The sequence below is a fragment of the Benincasa hispida genome, chromosome 1 (assembly GCF_027475165.1).
Source record: "Benincasa hispida cultivar pf3 chromosome 1, pf3_genome.v1.1, whole genome shotgun sequence".
Lineage (NCBI taxonomy): Eukaryota > Viridiplantae > Streptophyta > Magnoliopsida > Cucurbitales > Cucurbitaceae > Benincasa > Benincasa hispida.
The window spans coordinates 5,771,964-5,794,696 of NC_143478.1; the positions used below are offsets into that span (position 1 = coordinate 5,771,964).

The window sequence follows — 22,733 nt, forward strand, 5'->3', positions numbered from 1 at the left end:
TCCTCGCTATTCTCCAGTTGAAGAACACGGTGGTGGGGCTGTTTTGTTAGTGAAGACAAGGGAATTTCATTCTTGTAAAGTGGAGAGTAAAGAGATTTTGATAGAAAAGTAAAGCCTAAAGTCAAAGAAGCATTAGTTTTAATACATTTCAAAAACCAAACTATTTATAGACAAATTACATGCAAAATCCTATCTTGCATGTCTTCCACCTCAAACCCCACTAGCATGTAATCTTTAGGTATCAAGCTTTGAAAGTGACTTCAAAGTCCACTTAGTTAGTGGGAAAATCCAACAATTGGATTTTTCCACTAACTAATTTAAAAAATAAATAAATCATTTTTTTATGAAAAACATTTTCATAGTTTAGAAATATTTAAAAACAAATTTAATATCACGTATTAAATTTTTTTTGACACCTAATGGTTAATCACATTAATTAATTTTAAAAAACATTTTCATGCTAATGTTCAAGAATATTCTAATAAATAATTAATTAATAAATTAAATATTTAGTTGTAAATTTTATCTCATATAAAATATGATTTTCCCTAAGGCCCGAATTTGAACATTTCAAATTCTTACTTCACTTAGTTCTTCAATTTTGTCCGTAGTGAGCTGCAAGGAGACCCGATGGACCTACAAACCATGGGCTCTAATGATCCGGACTTATCGATCAAACTCTTTAACCTAGTTAATCAACATTCATTAACTAACAGGACTGTCCACTATAGCCCGTAGTTGCACTCCCCTCATTGTAGATATATTATGTGTCCATTTGATATAACCATGATAAGTAAGTCAACCCTTCACAGGTTGTTCATAATAACGACTGGTTCATAAGTTATTTTACCCTCGAGATTACATCTTGCCCCTTAAGTCCCATTGATCCTCTAATGAACAATTTTTTTGTGATCCAATCACTAAACTGAGTTCCTCTCATGCCAATGAAAAGGTGGGGCCCCTTGTTCAAGACCCGGAGTCAGCACTTAAGGGAACGACCTCTCTACTATTCCTAAAAGCGGGTAAGAGTGAACTTCGTCTTGCATCCTATGTCCCCAACTATTTACCCAGTCTTACCCCTGAAATGGGAGGCTTATTGAGCCAACACCGTTGAGTCAACCCTCACCCATGTAAATCTAAGGATAATGTCGAATAAACAGGAGTTCATAGTTAGCTCAGAATTAAGGTCAAGTTACCTAAGTCATCGCTTTGAAATAGTCAGTCTTAAAAAGTAAACAACATTATAAAGTACGAGTGACTTATTTGTTGGTCTGATCTTATGCAAACTCGTTGCATAGGACGCTCCCACTTCTCATGTCAATACGTGAACAAATCAGGACCACTTCGTTTGTAGCACTTTACAACAAATTGTAACAACTACTGAGTGGGTCACATTCAATAGTGTTACCAGAATAAAATACTCAGCCTTATTCATATACTATAGACCATTTTGGCTATTTATTGAACTTAATCCGCTCTTATGTCTCCACATAAATTTCATGTATTCATATAATAGCCATGGATCTTTAGTCTTTACAAGTCCAACTCACATATTCGACAGCAGTTTTATTGAATAAACGTCAATAATATCTTTATTGATAATAGAATATGTTTATCATTACAAACTGCGAGTTTTAGAACATACAACCCCACACAGGCCACACTAAAGATCTTGGATGGAACCCAAAACCCAATTTAGCTACAAGTGGTACATCTTCCTCACAAATTGAGAAAGATATTATGAATAAGTATGAAAAGTTGAGGCGAAGGTGGCAAGCTTAAAGGAGATAAATGCCATATTGAAGTCAATAATTTCGGGTTTTCAAGATCAAATGACTGAAATTACAAGATAGTTAGGTGCGCAACAAAGCAGTGTGATGGACTTTCGAACAACTAGGTACGTTATGACAACTTTCAGTTCTTGGTTAGTGGATTTAGGAACTTAATTTGGTTATTATGTGACTATCCTGCAGTTATGGTAGCCACTTCAAATATGAGTGTTTTAGTGGATTTAGGAACTTCATTTGTTTGTTTTGTGGCTATCTTGTAGTTATGGTAGCCACTTTAGATTATTTGGAAGCCTAATTGTGCATTTTAAAGAAACTTTTGTTCTTGGCTTATTTGTAGGGATCCGAAAATTGAGTTATATGCTTCTAGGACTATTAAATGACGGGTTTAATCTTGAAAAAAATTTAGGAGGATTGGGGAGGGGGAGGGGGAGGGGGAAGATTTACTTTGACGCTTTCTATGCATTTGTTGCTACTTTGTAGGTTTAAATGTCGTTTAGGTGGAACTAGGACACGTTTGTAGCTTAGGAGGAGGGGGGATGTATATGTTGTAATTATTTTTTAGATTATCTAGGAGCCTAATTGTGCACTTTAAAGGAATTTTATTCTTGGCTTATTTGTAGGGATCTGAGAGTTAAGTTATATGCTTTTAGGACTATCGAATGACAGGTTTAGTTTTGAAAGAAATTTAGGTAGATTTAGGGGGGAAGGATTCACTTTGATGCTTTCTATGCATTTATTGTTACTTTGTAGGTTTAAATGGCACTTAGGTGGAACTAGGACACGTTCGTAGCTTGGGGGAGGGAGGTGGATGTATATGTTGTAGTTGTGTTTTAGATTATCTTGAAGCCTAGTTGCGTACTTTAAAGGAACTTTGTTCTTGGCTTATTTGTAGGGATCTGATAGTTGTGGAGGTTTAAGGGACGTTTATGTATTTGTTTAAGTAGATTTACGATATGCTCGTAGCGTGGGGGAGGGTTCACGTCTTAATTATAACTATTTTAATCACTTTTTAGATAGTAAAATGGTTGTTTGTGGTGTCCATGTTTTAATTATGAACATTGACGACATATTTGTTACTTGAGAAAGGATCATTTCTCATAGCCATTTTAAACATTTTGTTTAAGTCTTTGCGTGTTTGTTAAGATCTTTTTGTGCATTTTTCTTTGTTGATTTTAAAAAATCTTTCATAGTATTTGTTTTTCCTATTTCAGGTTGTTCATATAAACTCTTAAAGAATATTTTTTTGAAGATTGCGAGAAGATTTTGAGATGCTTACTTAATTTGGTTTAGTATCTCACTTATTTGGGCTTAGGGTATTTTGGCTTAAGGAAGATTAAACTTTTTTTATGTAGGGAATTTGTAAGAAGCTAAAAAAGTTCAAATTTAATTGTATACATAGTTTCTATAATAGAATTTTATAGCTTGTGTATTAAATATTAGTCTTATTTCTAAATATATAAGCTTATTTTGTTATATTTGTCCCCGATTGATTTGTTTGAAGATTAATTTTTGTTTATGCATAATTAGGTATTAAGGAAATAAAATTTTGTTTATTTAATTGTTACAAAAAATATATAAAATAATAAGCAACTTATGCAGATGCAAATAAACATTAGCAGAAATCTGTCTATTGAATTAAAAAATTTGTTGTTTAGAAATATGCTATTAACAACACAAATTGTATTTTATTGGGAAAACACATATGCTGATGCAAAAAATTGCATTGGCAAAAATGGTATTTATATCAACGAAAATAGTTTTCGTCGAGAGGTACTTCTCCCAACATGGATATGACGACGATTATGAAGATGCAAAAAAATGAGTTGGCATAACCTATCTCGACGTTTTTAGTACTTTGCCCGATGTTTTTTTTCGTGGGAAAGGTGAAATTTTTTTTAGTGTTTATAAAATGCTATAAAAAAAAATCCATACTTTTTATAGCGTGGGTTGTCATATATTTTTGTAAAATGCTATAAAAGATCTATCATAACTTTTTTCATAAGCTATCATAGACCTTTTTTCCTATAGTGATTCTAAAAGAAAATTAAATTAACTTCATGTCTAATGGTATGCTTTGAGGCTCTATTCAAGAGATGAACTCCATGATCAAGCTTAGGGATAACCTTGCATCATTTGAAGGTACAACACACACCTTGTCCTCCTACCTAACATAGTGTCTCACGTATATCTATTATTGAAGACGATATAAAACTAGTGACCTCGATCTTTCATTAAGATAGGTGTGTCGTCACTCTCTACTACTATATTAAAATATTTGATAAAAAGTGAAAAAAAATATATATATTCTAACTCTCATTAGAAGATTTATTCAAATTGATTGTTGATTTAATATGGTATATATCAATACAGTAAGGTCAGTGTATGAACTCTAAAATGTTATTTTCTTTTTAGTTAATTACTGATTTCTACTCGTTGAACCCTTTTTATAAATTTTTGTGTTCACAAGGGGAGAAGAATACTTATTAGAGTATTGGTTAGAAAAAATAGTTAAGTTTACCATTGATATATTGAATTTAGCTCAAGCAAAAATTATTACCTATCGTCTATTCCAATACCTAGCTTAAATGTGTAAAATAGCTGGAAGAGACTCCAATTAAGGCCTATAATAATTTACAAAGAGGTACTATTTCAAAGTAAAGAAACCAAACTTTCAAATAGTCTCGAGGAACCTAAATGTATTATTATATTATCGTAATAAGAAAAAAACCAAATGTTAATGTTCTGTTTGGTAATCATTTTGGTTTTTGTTTTTAATTTTTTAAAATTAAGTTTATTTCCTTTCCATTTTTATTTGTATCTTCATTAAGTACAGTGGTTGAGTTATTAGCCAAGTTTGAAAAGCAAAAACAAGTTTTTAAAGCTACGACCCCATTTGATAACCATTTCATTTTTCTGTTTTTGAAAATTAAGTCTATTTCCTTCCCATTTCTATGGTTGAATTATTAGTCAAATTCTAAAAACAAAAAACAAAATTTAAAAGTTTTTTTTTTTTTTTTTTTAGTTTTCAAAATTTGGTTTGGTTTTTAAACTATTAGTAAAAAATAGATAATAATAAAAGAATAAATTTAGAGGTGAAAGTAGTATCTATAAACTTAATTTTCAAAAATAAAAAACCAACAATGAAATGGTTACCAAATAGGACCTAAATAAGGTGCAATATATAATTAAAAAAAAATACTCATAATTTCATTACCAAATAGGACCTAAATAAGATGCAATACATAATTTTAAAAAAAAAATCATAATTTTTCTAACTGTCACAGTTCTAGTTTCATTGATTTTTCAAAAACCTTTTTTTTTAAAGAAAAAAAACACATAACAAAATTTAGTACTTTTACACTCAATAGAGCCACTATCTTTCATTTCCATCCCAAACCCTAATTTTTAAATTTTAAAAATTTTATATATAATATATATATATATATATATATATATATAAATAAAAAATAAAAAAAATAAAAAAAAAAAAAAAAAAAAACCCGGCAGTGAGAGAGAGATTTGCTTGTAAATATAAATTTCAAATGATAAGAAAAAAAGATGGCTTATTTTGGGAGTGTTTCTCAAAAATTATTCGAAGCTACCTCTTCCTTTTGAAATTTCATTCCCATTTCATTTTCTTTCCTAAATATCAAACCATAATTCTCTCTCTTCATCAACAAATAGATTTCCCAATTTCGAAAAATCTCTTCCTGTGGTTTTGAAATCATTGAACAATTTCAGCTTTGAAACTTTAATTCTATATATATATATATATATTTCATTGTAAATTTATAATTATATGGATCGAGCCACCGCCGCACACGGCCGTCCACTTCCGCCGCCGTTCATTTCAAGAGACTTCCATCTCAATCCCCATCATCATTTCCTCCAACAAAACCCCGATAAACAGCACAACGAAAATGGTGGCGGCGGCGGCGGCGGTGGCGGAGACGGCGAGGTCTTGAGACGACCACGTGGTCGCCCCGCTGGTTCGAAGAACAAGCCGAAGCCACCGATGATAATCACACGGGACAGCGCCAATGCACTCCGGTGCCACGTCATCGAAATCGCCAACGCCAACGACGTGATTGAAACCCTCACCATTTTTGCACGTCAACGCCAGCGCGGCATTTGCGTTCTGACCGGCGCTGGAGCGGTCACCAACGTCACCCTCAAGCAGCCGGGCGCCGTGGTCGCCGCTGCTGGAGCGGTGATCTCTCTGCCGGGGAGATTCGAGATTCTATCGCTGTCGGGGTCGTTTCTGCCTCCGCCAGCGCCGGCAGCGGCATCTGGGCTGACCGTGTATTTGTCCGGCGGGCAGGGGCAGGTGGTAGGAGGAAGCGTAGTGGGCCCACTTTTGAGTTCGGGGCCAGTGGTGATTACGGCTGCTTCATTCGGAAACGCAGCGTACGAGAGGCTGCCGTTGGAGGAGGATGACGTGGAAGCGGCGAAAGCGGCGGATACCGGAAGTAGTCCGGTGAGGTCACCGGAAACCGCCGTGCAACAGCAACAATTTTTGCCGGAACTTCATGGATTGGCACCGCATCTAATGAACACGTGTCAATTGCCGACGGAACCCTACTGGGACACAGGTCGTACTCCACCATTTTAGCCCATAAACAGAAACTTTAAAAAAAAATTGTGCTTTTTTTTTTGGTAATTTTCTGAATTTGGAGTAATCTGTTTTTTTTTCCCTTCCCCATTTTCGTTCTTTTAATTTGATGTGATATAGCAGAAGTATTGGATTCGGATTTTAGGGATTGATCGTAATTATGGTTTTTTTTTAAAAAAAAAAAATGATTTCAGTAAAAATTAAATTAAATTAAAGGAGGAAGAAAAAACCTTAATTTCCTCGAGGGTTTTTTTTTTTTCCCCCTTTGGAAGGGGATTTTCAGATTTAAGATATATAGGTTATTTAATTGAAATGGTGTTAAAAAATAGTTCTTCTGGTAGCTTAGCTTAAAGATGAAGCACTAGCAAGAACAGCCAATGTTTTATTTTATTTTATTTCATTTATTTTATTTATTTTATTTTTTATTTTTTTTGGGTTTGAAATTCAAGGTACCTTGTTCCCAGAATGTTTCATTTACTTTCCCAACTAGAAATATTTCAAATTTAAATATGGTGTTTAATTTGGATTTTCTTTCTTAATATTTCCTTTTGTTCCTTGGAAAGACAATTTTGTGGGAATGATTTTTTTGTCATTAAATCTAAAAACAAAGACAAAATTGGAGCAAAAAATGTGGGAGTCTTTTGTTGAATCTCTTTTTATTTTCCAATTCTTGTGAACTAAGGAAAAATCATTGTGAACTTGTAATATTACAAAGCATTGAATATTATCATTTTTTTTTTTTTTTTTTGGTTAGAGAGACATTTTAGGGTTAATGGTAAGGTGTTGAGTGGGTTCTGTTGTTGTATGGCAAAATGTTTGTTTTCCAAGGAAAAAACATTAACCCTAAACCCAAAAATCTCATTCACAATCTTCTATTCTCTCTCTATCTTGTTTTTAGAGACAAGTTTTTGTCCAAATTAGGAAAAATAAAACCCTAGCTAGCTTTAGGTTTTGATTTTTCTCATGAACAATGGAATTCCCTTACCATTACTCAAAATATTCCTTTGAATCATTTTTTTTTTCTTTTTTCTTTTTGGTTAAAATGAGGTTTTGGTCAAATGTTTCTTCTCCAATTTCCAATAAACCTAATATTTAATCTAGATACAAAGTATATGGAATGACAAATAGTGTTGCATTTAAAATTTTCGATGTTCATAATTATTCTAGGAGAACAAATGAGCTTTTTAATAAAAGCTAGACAACAACACAAGTCTTTTTGACATCTCAAAAAAAAAAAAAAACGTTCTTCGAATTGAGACTTTATAAATATTGGTTCTATTTGTTAGATTAGTCGAACTGCGCGTAAACTGATCTAAACATTTAAAGATATAAAAAAAATGTTGTTCTAATTATTTGCCGAGTTGATGTTTTCCATGGGGATTATTGGCCAATTGGCGTTTTTTTAGCTAATTGATTCTTTTGGTGTGTGATTTTTTTATTAATGGCCGGATTTGGGTAATTTTCTGATTTGATTTTATGTTTTCATCAATTAAATTTCGTGGATTCTTTTATTAAAAAAATATGAGAGGGAGAATCAAACTCTTTAATGTATATAAGTAGAGTTATGCTCATTTATTTTGTAAAATTTATTTATTGATAGTGGTAAACTCTTGCTTTTTAAGTTTAGGGTTGAATAAGATTTAAAAAAATAAAATAATAATAATAATAATAATAATTTAAATTCACTCGTTATATCTTTTTCCTAGAAAAAATAATGAAGTTAACCAATAGAAGAACAAAATTTTAAAAATGGAAGGAGGTGCACTTAAATTAAAATAAGGGTATTTGTTTTAAATAGGATATATTTACAGATATAGAAAAATATTTGTGTCTATCACAGTGATAAACTCTAATTGACTACCATCTGTGATAGATAATGATAGATATCTATCCATATCTATTATTGACAAATATTGATATTTATTATATTTAAAAATAATTCCAACAACTTTCTATATTTAAAAACAACCCTTAAAAAAAATAATGATAATCTTGATTTTTCTATATAATATTTTAAAGGTTAAATTACAATCCCTAAATTGTCTAGTTTGTGCCTATTTGATTCTGTGTAAACTTTAAAAATGATTAATATATCTTCAAATTTTTAAATGTGTCTATTTGATCTCAATTTTAAAATTGTCTAATAAATTTATAAACTTTCAATTTTATCTTTAATAGGTATCGTCCTTGACATAATTCAATTCTGTTAAAATGAAGTAATATATTTTATATAAATTTGAATTTATGTCTTATAGGATCCTAAACTTTCAACTAATCTATTTCGTATAGATCCGTATAGTTTAAAAACGTTTTATAGGTCAAGGATTTAAGAGACATAAAATTGAAATTTTAAATATTTAATAGACATTTTGTTAAAGTTTTGGAAAAAAAATTGATACAAATCTAAAAGTTTAGCCCTGGTTTGGTAACCATTTAGTTTTTTTATTTTTAAAAGTTAAACCTATAAACATTAAACACTTTTTCCATCTCTAAATTTCTTGCTTTGATATCTAACTTTTATCCATGATTTTAAGAACCAAGTCAAATTTTGAAAACTAAAAAAATGTATTTTTTAAAAGAAACTTGTTTTTGTTTTTGTTTTTGGAATTTGGCTAAGAATTCAACTCTTCTACTTGAGATTAATATAAACTATGGTAAGAAAATGAGAGGAAATAAGATTATTTTTCAAAAACGAAATGATTATCAAATGCGGCCTTAGAAACTTATTAAACATAGTTTAAAGCTCAAGTTAACTTACACTTTTGAAATTTGGTATCGAGATACGATAAGGGTGTTAAGGAGCTGTCAACCTAACTGGAATGTCCTAGTACACCCTCTGATTCCACTATCCTAACTCTAGTAACTTGTTCAAAAAAATTAATTTATATTTTTTTTCTTAATTCAAGAATATAAATTGTGAGATTCAAACTTCTAACTCTTTTGGTCAATCGAACATGTTTTATGTTTGAATTACACTCATATTGGCGGATTAAATTACAAGTTAATTTTTAATATTTAATAGTTGATAATTAATGAGGGCAACAACCCCTTCTTGCCTTCTCCGTTGCCTTGAGGTAGGGTTTTTCTTACATGCTTGAGCTATAGTCGAATAGTAAACCGACTTTAAAAAAATAATAATTTCTAGTTTAGCTTAGTGATAATTGATATGAACTCTCTTTTTTAAATCTGAATTTTGATTTCCCACCTTCCAAATATATTGTATTAAACAAATCAACCTTTGTACCAATTGGCTACTTTCGAATTTCGAGCTTCAGTGAACTCTAGGCATCCCTTCATTGGGTTGAACTAACTTGTAAGTCCTAATATAGAACAACTTTGATTATCTAATCAAATCTCCATGAATGAACAAAATTTGATTTTGGCTTTTTTGGGAATAAATTTATTTATAATTTAAAAGAGAAAACAAGAAACGTTTTTATGGCATAATTCATTTTGTTTCATGAGAAATAAAAGATTAAATTATAAATTAATAGTTCTCTAGCATTGTGTCTATTTAGTTCTTAGACTATCAAACATGTTTAATAAATATATCTATAAACTTATGATTTTGTTCTAATAGGTCCTAAAGTTCAAAAAATAATTTATCTATTAGATATAAATTTGAATTTTAGATCTAAAAAATCATAAACTTTCAAATTTACGACTAATAAATACGTGAGTTTTAAAATTTTTGAAAGTAAAAAAACTAAATTAATTGTAATTTTAAAAGTTTAGAGACATATATAGACATAAGTGTCAAACTTCATGAATTAAATATATGATTTTATAAAAATAAAAAAGAAGTTGGATTAAAGAAGGGAGAATTGGAGTAGAGGAGAATAGGCAAAATTAAGATTCCCAACAACTAGACTAAATGCATCATCTTTTTTTGAACTTTCTGTTGCTCTTCTTTCAAGAAGGAACCATTAGCTTTCACCAAAACAAAAGGTGTGGGTGAAGCTTCTCTTTAATTGATTGATCTGAAACTGCAGACTATATTCCAAAGCTCCAAATGCTCCTTCTCTAACTCCATTTTTGTGTATTCTTTGACATGACAAATATCACTCTGAATTCAAAGAAATGTACCACTTTTAACTGAGTTTTTTTTTTATTCTTTAATTTTTATTTTTTAAGTTTAATATGAATTGGGAAGTTCAAATCTAAGACTTTTGGTTGAGAATAAACGCTTTATGTCAATTGACCTATGCTAACTTTATGCTAACTATGAAAGAAACTTTAGATGATTTCTAGCAAAAATAAGTTGATCAATCACTGAATTTGAATATACAAAGATAGGTTAATTTACTTGTACTACATATATATTTTTTAAGTACTTTGGTTAGTAGTTATGGTTATTAGGTCTAAATCTACTTTGGTCTTCAACTTTCAATCTTGTTTTATTTTGGTCTCCAAATTTTCAAATTTTTATTTTATTTTGATCTCTAAACTTTTGAAATATATATTTCATTCCCGAACTCAAAAAAAATAATCATTATAGTCCTTGCCTGTCTTTTGTTTTTAACAAACTCATGATGACAGTAGTTATTAAAACACTTCTTTAGAAGCATTAAGCTTACAAGTTTGAGATGTTAAAGTTGGTGTAATACAGGCTTGTGAATTGTGATTTATAAGGGCGGTATTTTATAAAGGTAAGTCTAAAAATAACTTCTACTTAAATTGAATGGATGCAACTGAATTTCTAAAACTATACTGACCAAATTCTCTTAAATTCAATTGATACTCTTGAAGCCGAACCATGAAAGGAACCCCAACCCATACTGTAATCATTTCATTTTCCATTTTAAAATTAAACTTTGTTATTGAGATTTTCTTTAGACTTCAAACGTGTTTTAAGAAAAGTGCAAAAGTTAAATAAAATAGAAAACAGAAAACAGAAAACAAAATGTTATCAAAATAGTCTTTTAACTTTCTACTTTAGGGTTAAAGAAGACTATAATCACAAAAGGAAAGTAATATATTTATTTGGAATCAAATGTCTAACAAGCTCTAAAATTTTTTCTTAAATATAAAATAAAATTTCCCATTAATTCATTCAGAAAGGCACAATAACTCGATAAGTTACGTACCCTCCAATTTATCCAAGCACTCTTATGAGATTGATGAGAATTATGCACAAATTGGTCACAATTCCCTATCTCAGCTGTCAGCCGGTCTTTTCTGCTTGTTTCAAATTACAAGATTAAAAGGATGTTTACAAGAATAATGAGTTAAGCAAATAAATTAAGTTATTGAAGATCTTTATAATCATATTAATGAGTTAGACATAGCATAAGATAATAATAATTGATTCCCCTTGCACCCACAGAGTATCTGGTGGGGGAAAACATTTTCAAGGAAATTCCATGTTTAGGGATTGGCAGTGGTTGAAGGGAAAAGGGGACAGAAACTGCCAGGAAAGATTAAAAAAAAAATTGAAATGTTAACAGCTTGCATTTCAGATCAATTTTTATACAATATTCGATCTAATAAATTTCCATCACTAAGTGGGTCCCAGTTTAAGGGAGCTCGGGACTCTCACTCTACAAAACTTTTCCTCTCTCTTTCTCTCTCCTCCTTTCTTTCTCCTATTCCAATAATGTTTCCCAATCCATTCTAATCAAAGGCTTTTAATGCTTAATAAAAAAGGAAGTTGCCCCCAGGATTAAGCATCAAAAGCCTGTGCTTAATAAAGTAATGAGAGAGTTCAACTTACCTGTGCTTTTTTCATTAAGCAGGAAGACTTGTGAGAGATTGAGATGCAACCGTGATACTAGGAAGTTCTTCCATCCAAGCAAAGCCCCAGGACAAGGTTAGAAAGAAATCCCAAGACGTCTTTGGTGGAAGAAACTTTAGCATTCGATTCTCAGTCTTCGCATTTCGGATCGAAACACAGGACTGGAAGTCAGTGTTCGACGAGCAAGATTCCTTATGTCCTCTCGAGAACAATCCCGCGATATGCGAATTAACTCCCAAAGTGCACCTCCACCAATCATCTCCTTTGCATTTACTTCTGGAAAATTGGAAATTTAATGAAAGATTAGAAGGGGATTCAAATTTGATATAGCAGATGACTTATCAAAGCCTGACTAACCATGTTGTGCTAAATGGCACAGAGCTAGCTCGATATGGCGACGGATGGGTGCCACTTCATTATTTGCATTTTGTATGATCCAAGGAAGTGCTCCATCTTCTATCAAAAGGGATCTGCCACTGTTCATCCCTGCAAGAAAGAGCAATTAATCTGACTAGCAAAGTTCACCGACATTGATAACTATGTTATAACAAAATCGTTAAATTGGGCATTTACCATGACTAGCTGCTCGGGATTCGCATTTTGCAAAGTTTGCTACTCCACGAGCAACTTGAGAAAGAACATCTGGATGTCCACATCGCACCATTCCTAGCAAGGCTTTTAAACCACCTTCAGATCTCAGTTTCGACTGTAGTTTTTCTGGTAAGATTTAGAGAGACCAAAACATAGTAACTAATATGATATGATATGCATAAGCCTGAAATCAACAGACAGATATATCCCAAGTAAAAAACTTCATAAACTTAATGGGGGGAAATATACGTCAAACTAAAATCTCTCTAAACCTATATATTTCTCACCAAGGTGGCTGCTGCTTCTTAAGATTTGGAGATAATTTCTATTGTAATTTCAGATTAAGAAAATATTATTAAAATAATCTCAATATAATCATTGGTCTTCCTCTATCAATCAATAGAGGAAACACAAATCCTATATCGTGGTAAATAATTTACTAATGTAACTTAGTGATGGGTACTGCCAAGAGATGAAGTTCTATTTTCATTACCATTGCCACACAAATTAGCAATGGCTCCAGCAACCATGCGCAAAGTTTGTGGGTCCTCGGCAGCATTGGCAGTTAATGACAGTAGACTAATTCCCCCTTCAGCCATTATTCGTTCTTGATTGGCTTCTGTTATGAAGAAAAAGTAAAATATAATTATTTCAAATCAAAGAAACTGAAAATGAGGATGCAACATACAGTCGATAAGATGCTGTCAGTAGCCAAAAATTATTGATGAACGTTACCATTCATAGCAAGGTTGGCAATTGCACCAGCTGCTACTCTTCTAACCGTTTCATCCTCATAGCTTCTAAGAAGCATCAGTAATGAAATAAGACCCCCTGCTTCGACAATCCTCTTCTGGTTCGACTCTGCTAATCAAAATGTCAAAAGCTACCATAAAACTCAGAAATAAAGTAGGGCATTGAGAGAAGAGACAATAGTATCATTGTAGAGCACAGAAAACAGAAATCTATTACTTTATGTATAAATATTCATCTTGATAAGAAACTGATCTATATATTGACACATATGGATAAAAAAAAATATTAAACATCGCGAACATGTGATAAATATCCTTAAGAGCAAAACATACCTTCAGCAGCAAGATTGGCTAATACTTTAACAGCATGAATTCGTACATTGGCATCTTCCGAGTCCAGCAAGGACAATATTTTTTGCAAACCAACTGCCAAGGAGGCAAGAAATAACATAAACATTAATATATATATGTGTGTGGGGAAAAGAATGACGTCAGTGCAAAATTAAATTGCTAAAGTCTTGTTTACCTTGTTCAAAAAGAGTGGCAACTTGTGGCTTGTGACCGCTCTTTGTTTCTTTGAGTTGAGAATGTCTAAAGGGAGACATGGGAGTATCATAAGCGGGAAATCCATTCTCAGCTCCACCCCTATCAAGACACTTCCTCATCTGCATGCAAGCAACAAAACCATTTGGTTTACAAATTATGATGCCATCAGCACAATACATCTTTCTTTAAGTGGTTGCCTAGACTCCCTCCCACCCCCATTTTAATTTTCATACACAAAAGGCCATGATCTTCTAGTGCGATAGGTCAAAGAATGAGACTACTACCTAATCTTAGCGACTCAATATTTCTAGAACTCACTTTAATTTAAAATGAAATATACCTAAGAAGCACAGACACGGATACGACACGACACAGAGACGTCATTTTTTTAAAATCTAGGACACGTTTATTAAAATATTTATTTTTAAAAATATATATCATTTTATACCAAAAGAAATTTATAAGTAAATGAGTTGATACATTTATATATTTAAAAAACTTAATTTTGTGTATTTCACACTCAATATTCATTATTATTGTCATATATTTGTTTTTTTAATCTACTCAACAAGTATTCTATGTCTGTCTGACACATATGTTGTACTAACAAGTGCCCAATACATGTCCAACAAGTGTCCAACAAGTGTAGGACACAGACATGCCAGCCAAACTAAAGTGTCCCATGCTTTTTAGAAATATACAATCAATATTGTGCATGTTCTATGCAAATAAAGAACTTAAAATACTTCCAAATCAAGTTAAAGGTAGCAAGAGCATTGTGACTTAGGGTATACAACAAAAAGCAACCCTAGGTCTATAACAAGACAACGGAATTATTTTCTGTGTAACCACTACCTGCTCAGCTTCAAGGGTCAGTTGCAACAATTGGCTCCGTAATATTATTACTTCTTCTTCAAGTTTCTTTTTCTCAAGAGCCTCCTCCTCCAAAACTTTAGAGAGTTTTACAACATCAGATTCTTCACCTACCTATGCACCATAAAGCACATTCAGTTGCCATGTCCGCATAGATATTGACATAAATCGAACATTACTGTTGAATTAATCCATTTATCAGATGACTACACACATTTGGCTGCCTGTATAGCTCTAGCTGATGTCTAAGCCTGTTGACCTCCTCTTCAGCCACCTTTCGCAGGTTTACTTCATTTTCAAGTAACTTTTTCACTTCAACTTCTTCAGCAGCAGAAACGAAGCCCCCCTACATAATCCTCCAAAACCATTGCTTGAATGTCAGATAATCATCCTTAACCAAGAGAGAGAATTTGAGTCTCCACCATCAACAATAGACAAGGTGCATCATGCTATGGACTCAAATAAATAGTAAAATGTAGTATTTCGAACAATTCAAATTCAAAATGCAGAAAGCCTGAAACGACAATGAAAATGGTGGATATCAATTACAGCAATAGAATTTGCAAGTGGCTGCATAACTATTAAAACTTTAATGGCTGAAGTGCTTTGACAGAATGCCTCAACAGTTATTTTGTGGTTGATTTGGTTAGAAAGGAATAAAAAAATTTAAAGGACAATCCAAGAAATTTGACAAAGATTTGGAAAATCATACAACATTCAGGCATTGAGATAAAACGGGACTTTAACATATAAAAAATACCAATTTTAGTAGACACATGTGAAAATGTTCAAAATCATGTAACCAACGTTTAACAACATTGATCAACAGTAAAAGGCTCCTGCTGAAGAAAACTAACGCAGGAAATAGATATTTTTACCTGTCCACTCCATTTGTCACGGATAGAATCGTCATGATCAATCTTTGGCTGGTTCAAGACCAACTTCTCTTCCAATTTCTTGACAGTTTCCATATAATCCAACTGGCATTTTTTACTTTCCTTCTACAGAAGACATTAAATTATTTCAAACAACATAAGTGGTGACGAATGCCCCTGGCCCTCATCACTACAGGAAGCCAAAAGAGAGAGAGAAAAGAAAAGAAAAAACCCACCAATTCTAATAGTCAGAGATAGAAGGGAGCTTATGTAAGATTCTAAGAACATATATGAGAATGCTTGTAGAAAAATGTTTTGAGAAGCAAAAATTAAAAATTAAAAAAAAGGAAGAAACTGTCCTAAACAAGCTGAAAGCATTTCTTAACATTTCCTTCTCTTTAGAGATTACGTTTATGAAGCAAGATAAAGAACATATAACTCAAAAAAATTACAAGCTACAACAGTAGTTACATGCCCAGCGATTAAACATGTAGTAAGGGTTCCACAATCCCTAAGTCAAAATCAAGAAACTACCAGTTCGTCATTCAAGGGGAAACAAGAATTTCAACCTTCGATAACTTTCTCAGAATCTATATATTCACAAATACTTTTCAAAAAAAATTCATAAATAGACAATTAAACAGTGTAAAATTGAAGCAGGAGGGATGCGCAACTTTTACTGTGACATGTTACATTTAATTAATTGACCAGCAATATAGTTGAAAGGTTGGGCAACATGATACTTAAAGCTACTATGAGAAATTATATATACCTCTAAAGCATCAGCAAAATTTCTCTCAGCCTCAGATATGCGGTTTTGAGCTTCTAGATGTATCTTTTCAATTTCATCTTCAAAAGCTTTCTGTTGTCTTTCATTTTCAGCAATCAGTTTGTCCAGCTGTACTTCAAGCTTTCTTGACAAACTTTTATAATCAAATTCCTCTTTTATTTTCAACATATTTTCCACCTTCATTGCCTGTGACAGAAAGGGCAATTAAGATTATTTCATCTAAATAGTAACAAATAGATTTTTCACATAATGAAGATGGGAACAAATGAGAGGAGATGTAAACGCTGATAGAGATACTCCAAAAACATGCAAGATTGAAGAAAAATAGTCTGTAATATGAACCACATTGTTAACTAAGAAAACTCAAAAGAATCACCCTTTGGCCGAACAGAATAGTGCTTGCAGTCTCTCCTCGATGGCGTGGAGATGGACCAATTGTCACAATCAGAGAAGTTCTTGCTGAACCTGTATGACATAAATAACAACTTTAAAAGAGGATGGGCAGTAGGAGAAAACAATGTGGCAACATTTGTTTCCCTGATAAAAAGACTACAACTTCCACAACCACTAAGGTTCATGAAAGAAAAAGTGAAACTAAAATAGGGACATCAAAGCTAACTGCTAAAAGGGTCTATAAAAACTCCGAAAAGCATCCCCATAATCAACTGACACAAAATAAGAAAATGAAAGCAAGATAATAGAGATATTGTGATAGCATAATCCATCCACTAAAGAAATGATTATCAGAATATTGAATTGAGATTGCTATTTTAGAACCTGGGAGAAGAAAGCGACAAGTACCCCAACAAAACTAATAATATTTTACTTCATTTATTCACAGTTGCCCACATTTTCCGCACTAAGTCATTTGTATTAATACCTTGAAAACAAACTACCCAAAGGAACTGATAGGCAACTGAACTCGCAATTGAAAATCAAGAAAAGGGGGATAAACTACATTACAATATCAAAGAAAAATAAAAAGGTTTAATAAACTCTGAAGAGGCAGCCAAAGTAAGCTTAGCTCATCGGTAATTATCATGGCCTCCCATTCTAGAGGTGGGAGGCTCGAATCTCGATCTCCTATCCCACAATTGTTGTACTAAAAAAAAAAAAAAAACACTAAACTCTGAAGAGGCTTATTTCTCTCTCAAGAATAAACCCAGCATATACACATTTCTATTGTCTTACAAACTTACCAGCTAACTACTAATATACACAATCCTATTGTTTCTCATTGTCTGACAAACTTACCAGCTATGCCTCCCTATAACATCTCTAATAAACTTCTTACCACAATCCTATCATTACTCCAACCCAAAACACACCTTGCCCTCATAGTGTGGGTTGAAAATGGTGCTTCGATAATGCGATAACTTGTCTACTGCATGGCAGCCATGGGAAAAGCACAATTCTAGGACAACTTGGCCTATTCCATTACAACTGACAGAGTGTAATCGATATCAGTTGATTGCCTCTTCGAGCATTTGTTGCTATTATGTTCGAGAAGGTTCCACTTACATTTGTTAATGGAATATATTAGCATGCTAGGATTAGATATCTTTTCCAATGTTCTCTATATCTACTTTCATTGATCAAAGGCATTCCTTATCAGTATCGAATCAAAAATTACTACAATAGAGCAAATAGAAACCCATGACCTGTAAGTCTTACCTCCAAATGAATCTCTGAGCAATCTCGTAAGTTTGGAATCACGTATTGGAACATGAGCACTATTTTCTGCCAAAGCATTTATGCACTTTCCTAGAGCACTAAGTGATAGATTTATAGACTTGGCTTCCTCCAACAGATGCCCCTCACTCCCTGCAAGAAAAGGATCAGAGATGAGCACATTTCGAAAGAGCAAATTTTTTTTCCGCACCAGCTTGGGTGCATCTTTGACTATTCTTATAGGACAACCACCTAACCCTACTACATTTGGTTGTAAATTAACTCATGGGATATTGAACCCCATCATGGCTTGGTTTCTAGGCTCTTATGTCATTGTTAGCTTGGTCTCATTTCTCTTGATTGAGCCTTGTCTTATAGTTTGATTCCTTTTTTTGTGGGTCTTACCTTTGTGTATGCCCTTGTATTCTTTCATTTTTTTCCTATGAAAAGTTTTTTCATTAAAAAGGAAAAAACAAAAGAAAATTAAACCCCACCATAGCTTGAATCCATTTTCTTTAAGTCCTTTATTATTCACATGACCCTTATTGACTACTAGGCAACCCAGTGTGGTTTTCAAAAGGAAAAAAAAAAAAGTACTTTACATATTTGTTAAAAATATTGGCTATAAATGAATCAAATTCATTGAAGTAAATACTACTACAAAGTTGTGTCAATATAACATAATTAATTTATCAAATTAAACTACAAAATGATATATTGATGTACCAACTATGGTACTCTTATCTCTCCCCTAAAGATAATATTTATCCATTTCTAAGTAGACTGGGTTTAAAGAACAAGATCGAAGTCTTAAAGATCAATGCTCTTTTTTTTTTTTTCCTCCTTTTCCTCTTATCCTTTATTTCTTTTTTCTTCTTTTCCTTTACTTTTTCTTTTTTGTTCTTTTCCTTTACTCTATGCAATCTTTATGACATACTTCTCTCACCATTAACCAGATGACGACCTATTTTGGTTCACTAGGAAGACCCTTTATGGAAAATTAATAATCAATAGCAACTGTCCCTTTTTATTTATAATACACCATTTCTTATAAAAATAAATAAATAAATAAATAATCAATAGCAACGCCTGATATTTATTTCAACCACGCTGCTAACTGAAGATTATTAAGGCATCATCTCCGCCAACAAAAGTAAAGACACACAAGATTTCAGCATATAATCTGTTACAGTCCCTGGAGATGATCCCTGGAGATGAAAGTGGAACATACCTGACTTGTGAATACGCTCGGACCCTGCCAAATCCACTACGACCAGCTTGCTCTTTCGTATAAGTGGCCTGAAAGGTCTACCCAACTCTGAAGGTTCACCCTCTTCACCTGAAAGGACCTCTTCCCTCACAACAGATCTTTTAACATGTACCTGCACTACAGCGTTGATATAATTTGAATTATCAAGTAAATTGTATATCATGAAATATTAATTTACAGTCACATAAGAATATATAAACGGTAAGATGCTAATTATTCACCATCAGAATTGCATGGCTACGAGAAGACTCGGTATTCAACTTCGTATTGGCAGCAAACCGGTGGGCCTCCCCCAGACGAAGTAGCTCCAGAAAACTGCTTTGATTTCTGATTTCTACTACAGTTGCCCCAGGTACGGAAACATCACCGGTTTTTGGATCTTCCACAAATGGGATATTATCATTTGCTGGATCAAGCAAGTCTTGTAGAGTCTCCATATAAAGCTAAACAACAGAAGCCCGAACATAAGACAGTAAGTTGCTTGCAATGTACCAAAAGACTTGCATAAATTAAAAATCTGGAGCTACAAAAAAGTATGAAGGAAAATCCAGAAAACCACAAGAGTTAAACAGCATAATCAAACAACATGTGTAGTATGTTCTCCAGTGGATTAACACCTGCAGATAAGAGACTGAAACTAGATCTGTTTCTGGTGATACATCGGCTAAAATATCCTCCATAGCACGGACCATAATGCCACGATTGGAAGTATCTTCATCTCCTAATCGTCCAAGCGTAAATGTCTTCCCCGTACCAGTCTGGCCATAAGCCATCACGGTCCCATTATAACCATCTAGAACACTCTAGAAAATGAAGCAGATCATCACCATCAGAAGAAGAAGAAAATGAAATAAAATAAGATCTTACGCAGCAGGAATGTAAAATATGCCATGCTAGTGTGAATCATACATCATCATACAGTCAACCAGATGAATGATAAAAATTACAACTTTTTGGCATGACATACATCTGGTTCCCACTGACAAAACTAAATAATATCGCAAGCATGACGCACCTCCACTACCGGCTTTGCAACCACTTCATACACACGCTTCTGTGATGCAGATTCAGTCAGCACCTCATCAAATTCATATGTGTCAGAATCCCAATTGTTCTTTCGAAGTTTCAATCTTTTAAGCTGCCATGAAGTAACAAAATAAGGTCAATGTCGAATATTATAATGTGAAAAAAAAAAAAAAGAGTTCGTTTGAATTTGGCCATTAGAAGTGGGGAGGTGATTTCCTATGTTTTCTGTTTCCATCATATTTAACCCATTTTATTAAATTGATTTCCAATATTCCAGAATTCAATGTCAATATATTGTTGTTGGCCCAGGGAAAACTTCTATCCTGAAGTAATCTAATAATTCTCAAATGTACCACTACTAGTAAGTGAATCTTGTTTGTCATCCATTCTCGAGAGACTGGAATTACTTCAATTAAACGGACAAGAAACATGTTCTTTCTAATCTCCTAATACTATTTGCTCTATTCTTCTGCTCGAGATTGGCTGAAAATGGGATAGAATTTTCAATATCGATGCATTGAAATGATAAGCAAATTTAAGTTGGTTCTCTATATTTAATTTTTCAAACTATGAGCTGATAAGGACTATTGAATGATCCTTAACCTACAACCAAGACAAGACTGCTAAGGAACACATTTGCATCTAAAAGAGCGTCCAGCGGAAATTAATATAAATCATAAAAGATAAGAGCTGAGCAACAAGCAATTCTATCGGTGTTTGAATGGAGCAACAATAATAATGTTATTATTAACCTCTGGCTGCAGTTCCACACAATCAGCAAAATCTGCATCTGCCACCTGCTCTTCTGCATTTCGGGGTCGTAATCTAACAGCCACACGAACTCTTCCTGGCACTGGCCAAATCATATAAAACATGGAAGAAAATAACCAAGGCTTGGTCATTGCACGCTACATATGGAAAAGAGGGAGAGAAACTTGCAAAAATAATTTCCATCAAGTAAAAGACGAAGAGTTCGAGGTCCAGTTTCCAAATATCCTTCTAATTCATCCTAACGTGCTGAATGCACCAAACCCACAATCGTACTTCGAAATATGATAAATATACAACATTGAAGAGGGAGGAAAAAAATTCGTAGATCGAACAATGAAGAAAAGGCTGAAGTCAAAGCAACACTAGATGGTAATTATAGGAAACTTGACTAGAAAAAAAGAAAAATTAATAGCCACGAAAACAAGCAAAACAAATCAGCTTTCTATCTACTTGATTTCGCAAGTCAAATTTTCAAAATCAAAACAAGGATACATAGTCAGATACCTCCATCCCCATCCTTATTTGCATTGGAACCGAAAGACGCAGAAGTAGACCGACGAATAGAGGGCCTAGCCTTAAACGACGAAGTCCTGAGGTTAGAAGCAGCATGCGGTGGCCGATCCACCTTGAAGGAACCTCTCTGAGAGCCCCCGTTCCGATAAGCAGCATTCGAAGCCATAAAATCCGAACATAAACAACAGAAAAATCACCGTCGATCCAGGATTCAAGAGCGTATGGTCCCGGCTAGCTTTCTGAAGCTGCTTGGTACAAGCAGGCAGTGAAAGCGAGTGAAAAAACCAGTAGTTATGGGACAAAGAGAAAGCGTTTGCTTGTGCTTGCTGGCTGGCTGGCTGGCTTGATTACACTGCGAAATGATGGAGAAAGGAGTGGAGCCCAACGAAGTGAGAAGGAGACAGAGATGGTCGCAGATCGGTAGGTCCTACGAAGAGGAAAATCGAGAGAAAACAAATCGACCACGATGTGGATCAACTCGTCGGAGAAAATTGTGCAGCGGCCAAAACGCCCCCACGTCGGCGACCACTCTTAAATATCGCCGACGGTTTTCACAGCGAGCCTTCGTGACGATTATTTCTACATTAAGAAGAAAATGAAATTATCTTCAATGGGAAAAACAAAAAATACTGATTTCGCGGCAAAAGTAATTTTGTTTAATGTTATTATGGTCCAAATTTTCAAATTTGCACAATTTTTTATATACTTTCATTAAATTTAAATTTAATTGGTTTATTTATTGCTTTTTTCAAAAAAAAATACTATTTGTGATTTTTTCAACTCTATTTTTCTTTTTTAAAGATATCTAGGCCATGTATGAAACTACTTGAAAATTGATAGAAAAAAATATCTTTTACTCCCTCTATTTTGAATTTATTTTTTATTTTATTTATAGCTTTCAAAATATTACATTTCTACT

At 33.2% G+C, this 22,733-nt stretch overlaps 2 protein-coding genes across 3 annotated transcripts; one reads left to right on the forward strand and one right to left on the reverse strand.

The window, feature by feature from the left end:
- The first annotated feature begins 5,356 nt into the window (after positions 1 to 5,356).
- Positions 5,357 to 6,560, forward strand: AHL22 (AT-hook motif nuclear-localized protein 22). The gene has a single exon (XM_039051306.2). It carries the CDS (start codon positions 5,590 to 5,592, stop codon positions 6,400 to 6,402), a length of 813 nt encoding a protein of 270 aa, XP_038907234.1. The 5' UTR covers positions 5,357 to 5,589; the 3' UTR covers positions 6,403 to 6,560.
- Positions 6,561 to 11,822: 5,262 nt separating this feature from the next.
- Positions 11,823 to 22,488, reverse strand: ARK2 (armadillo repeat kinesin 2). Of its 2 annotated transcripts, none has more exons than XM_039042937.2 (19): positions 21,806 to 22,488; positions 21,283 to 21,383; positions 20,520 to 20,642; positions 20,122 to 20,307; positions 19,726 to 19,947; positions 19,466 to 19,616; positions 18,238 to 18,387; positions 16,940 to 17,028; positions 16,546 to 16,749; positions 15,777 to 15,899; positions 15,113 to 15,244; positions 14,881 to 15,012; positions 14,006 to 14,144; positions 13,813 to 13,905; positions 13,463 to 13,588; positions 13,221 to 13,346; positions 12,710 to 12,853; positions 12,494 to 12,622; positions 11,823 to 12,412 (listed from the first exon to the last, which is right to left on the reverse strand). In XM_039042937.2, the coding sequence occupies exons 1-19, from the start codon at positions 21,978 to 21,980 to the stop codon at positions 12,252 to 12,254; spliced, it is 2,706 nt and encodes a 901-aa protein (XP_038898865.1). In that variant the 5' UTR covers positions 21,981 to 22,488; the 3' UTR covers positions 11,823 to 12,251. The 2 variants fall into 2 exon arrangements, with proteins under 2 accessions (XP_038898865.1, XP_038898855.1); XM_039042927.2 differs by having other exon boundaries at positions 13,463 to 13,591; positions 21,806 to 22,443.
- Between the last annotated feature and the right edge of the window lie 245 nt (positions 22,489 to 22,733).

Bases quoted from the DNA above. Each gene is read 5' to 3' on its own strand.
- AHL22 (XM_039051306.2), top strand. From the start codon at position 5,590: ATGGATCGAGCCACCGCCGCACACGGCCGTCCACTTCCGCCGCCGTTC.
- ARK2 (XM_039042927.2), bottom strand. From the start codon at position 21,980: ATGGCTTCGAATGCTGCTTATCGGAACGGGGGCTCTCAGAGAGGTTCC. The intron at 19,948-20,121 runs GTGTTAATCCAC...TCTGTTGTTTAG, and splicing joins TTTCAGTCTCTTATCTGCAG to CTTTATATGGAGACTCTACA. The intron at 12,623-12,709 runs GTAAATGCCCAA...TCTTTCTTGCAG, and splicing joins ATCCCGAGCAGCTAGTCATG to GGATGAACAGTGGCAGATCC.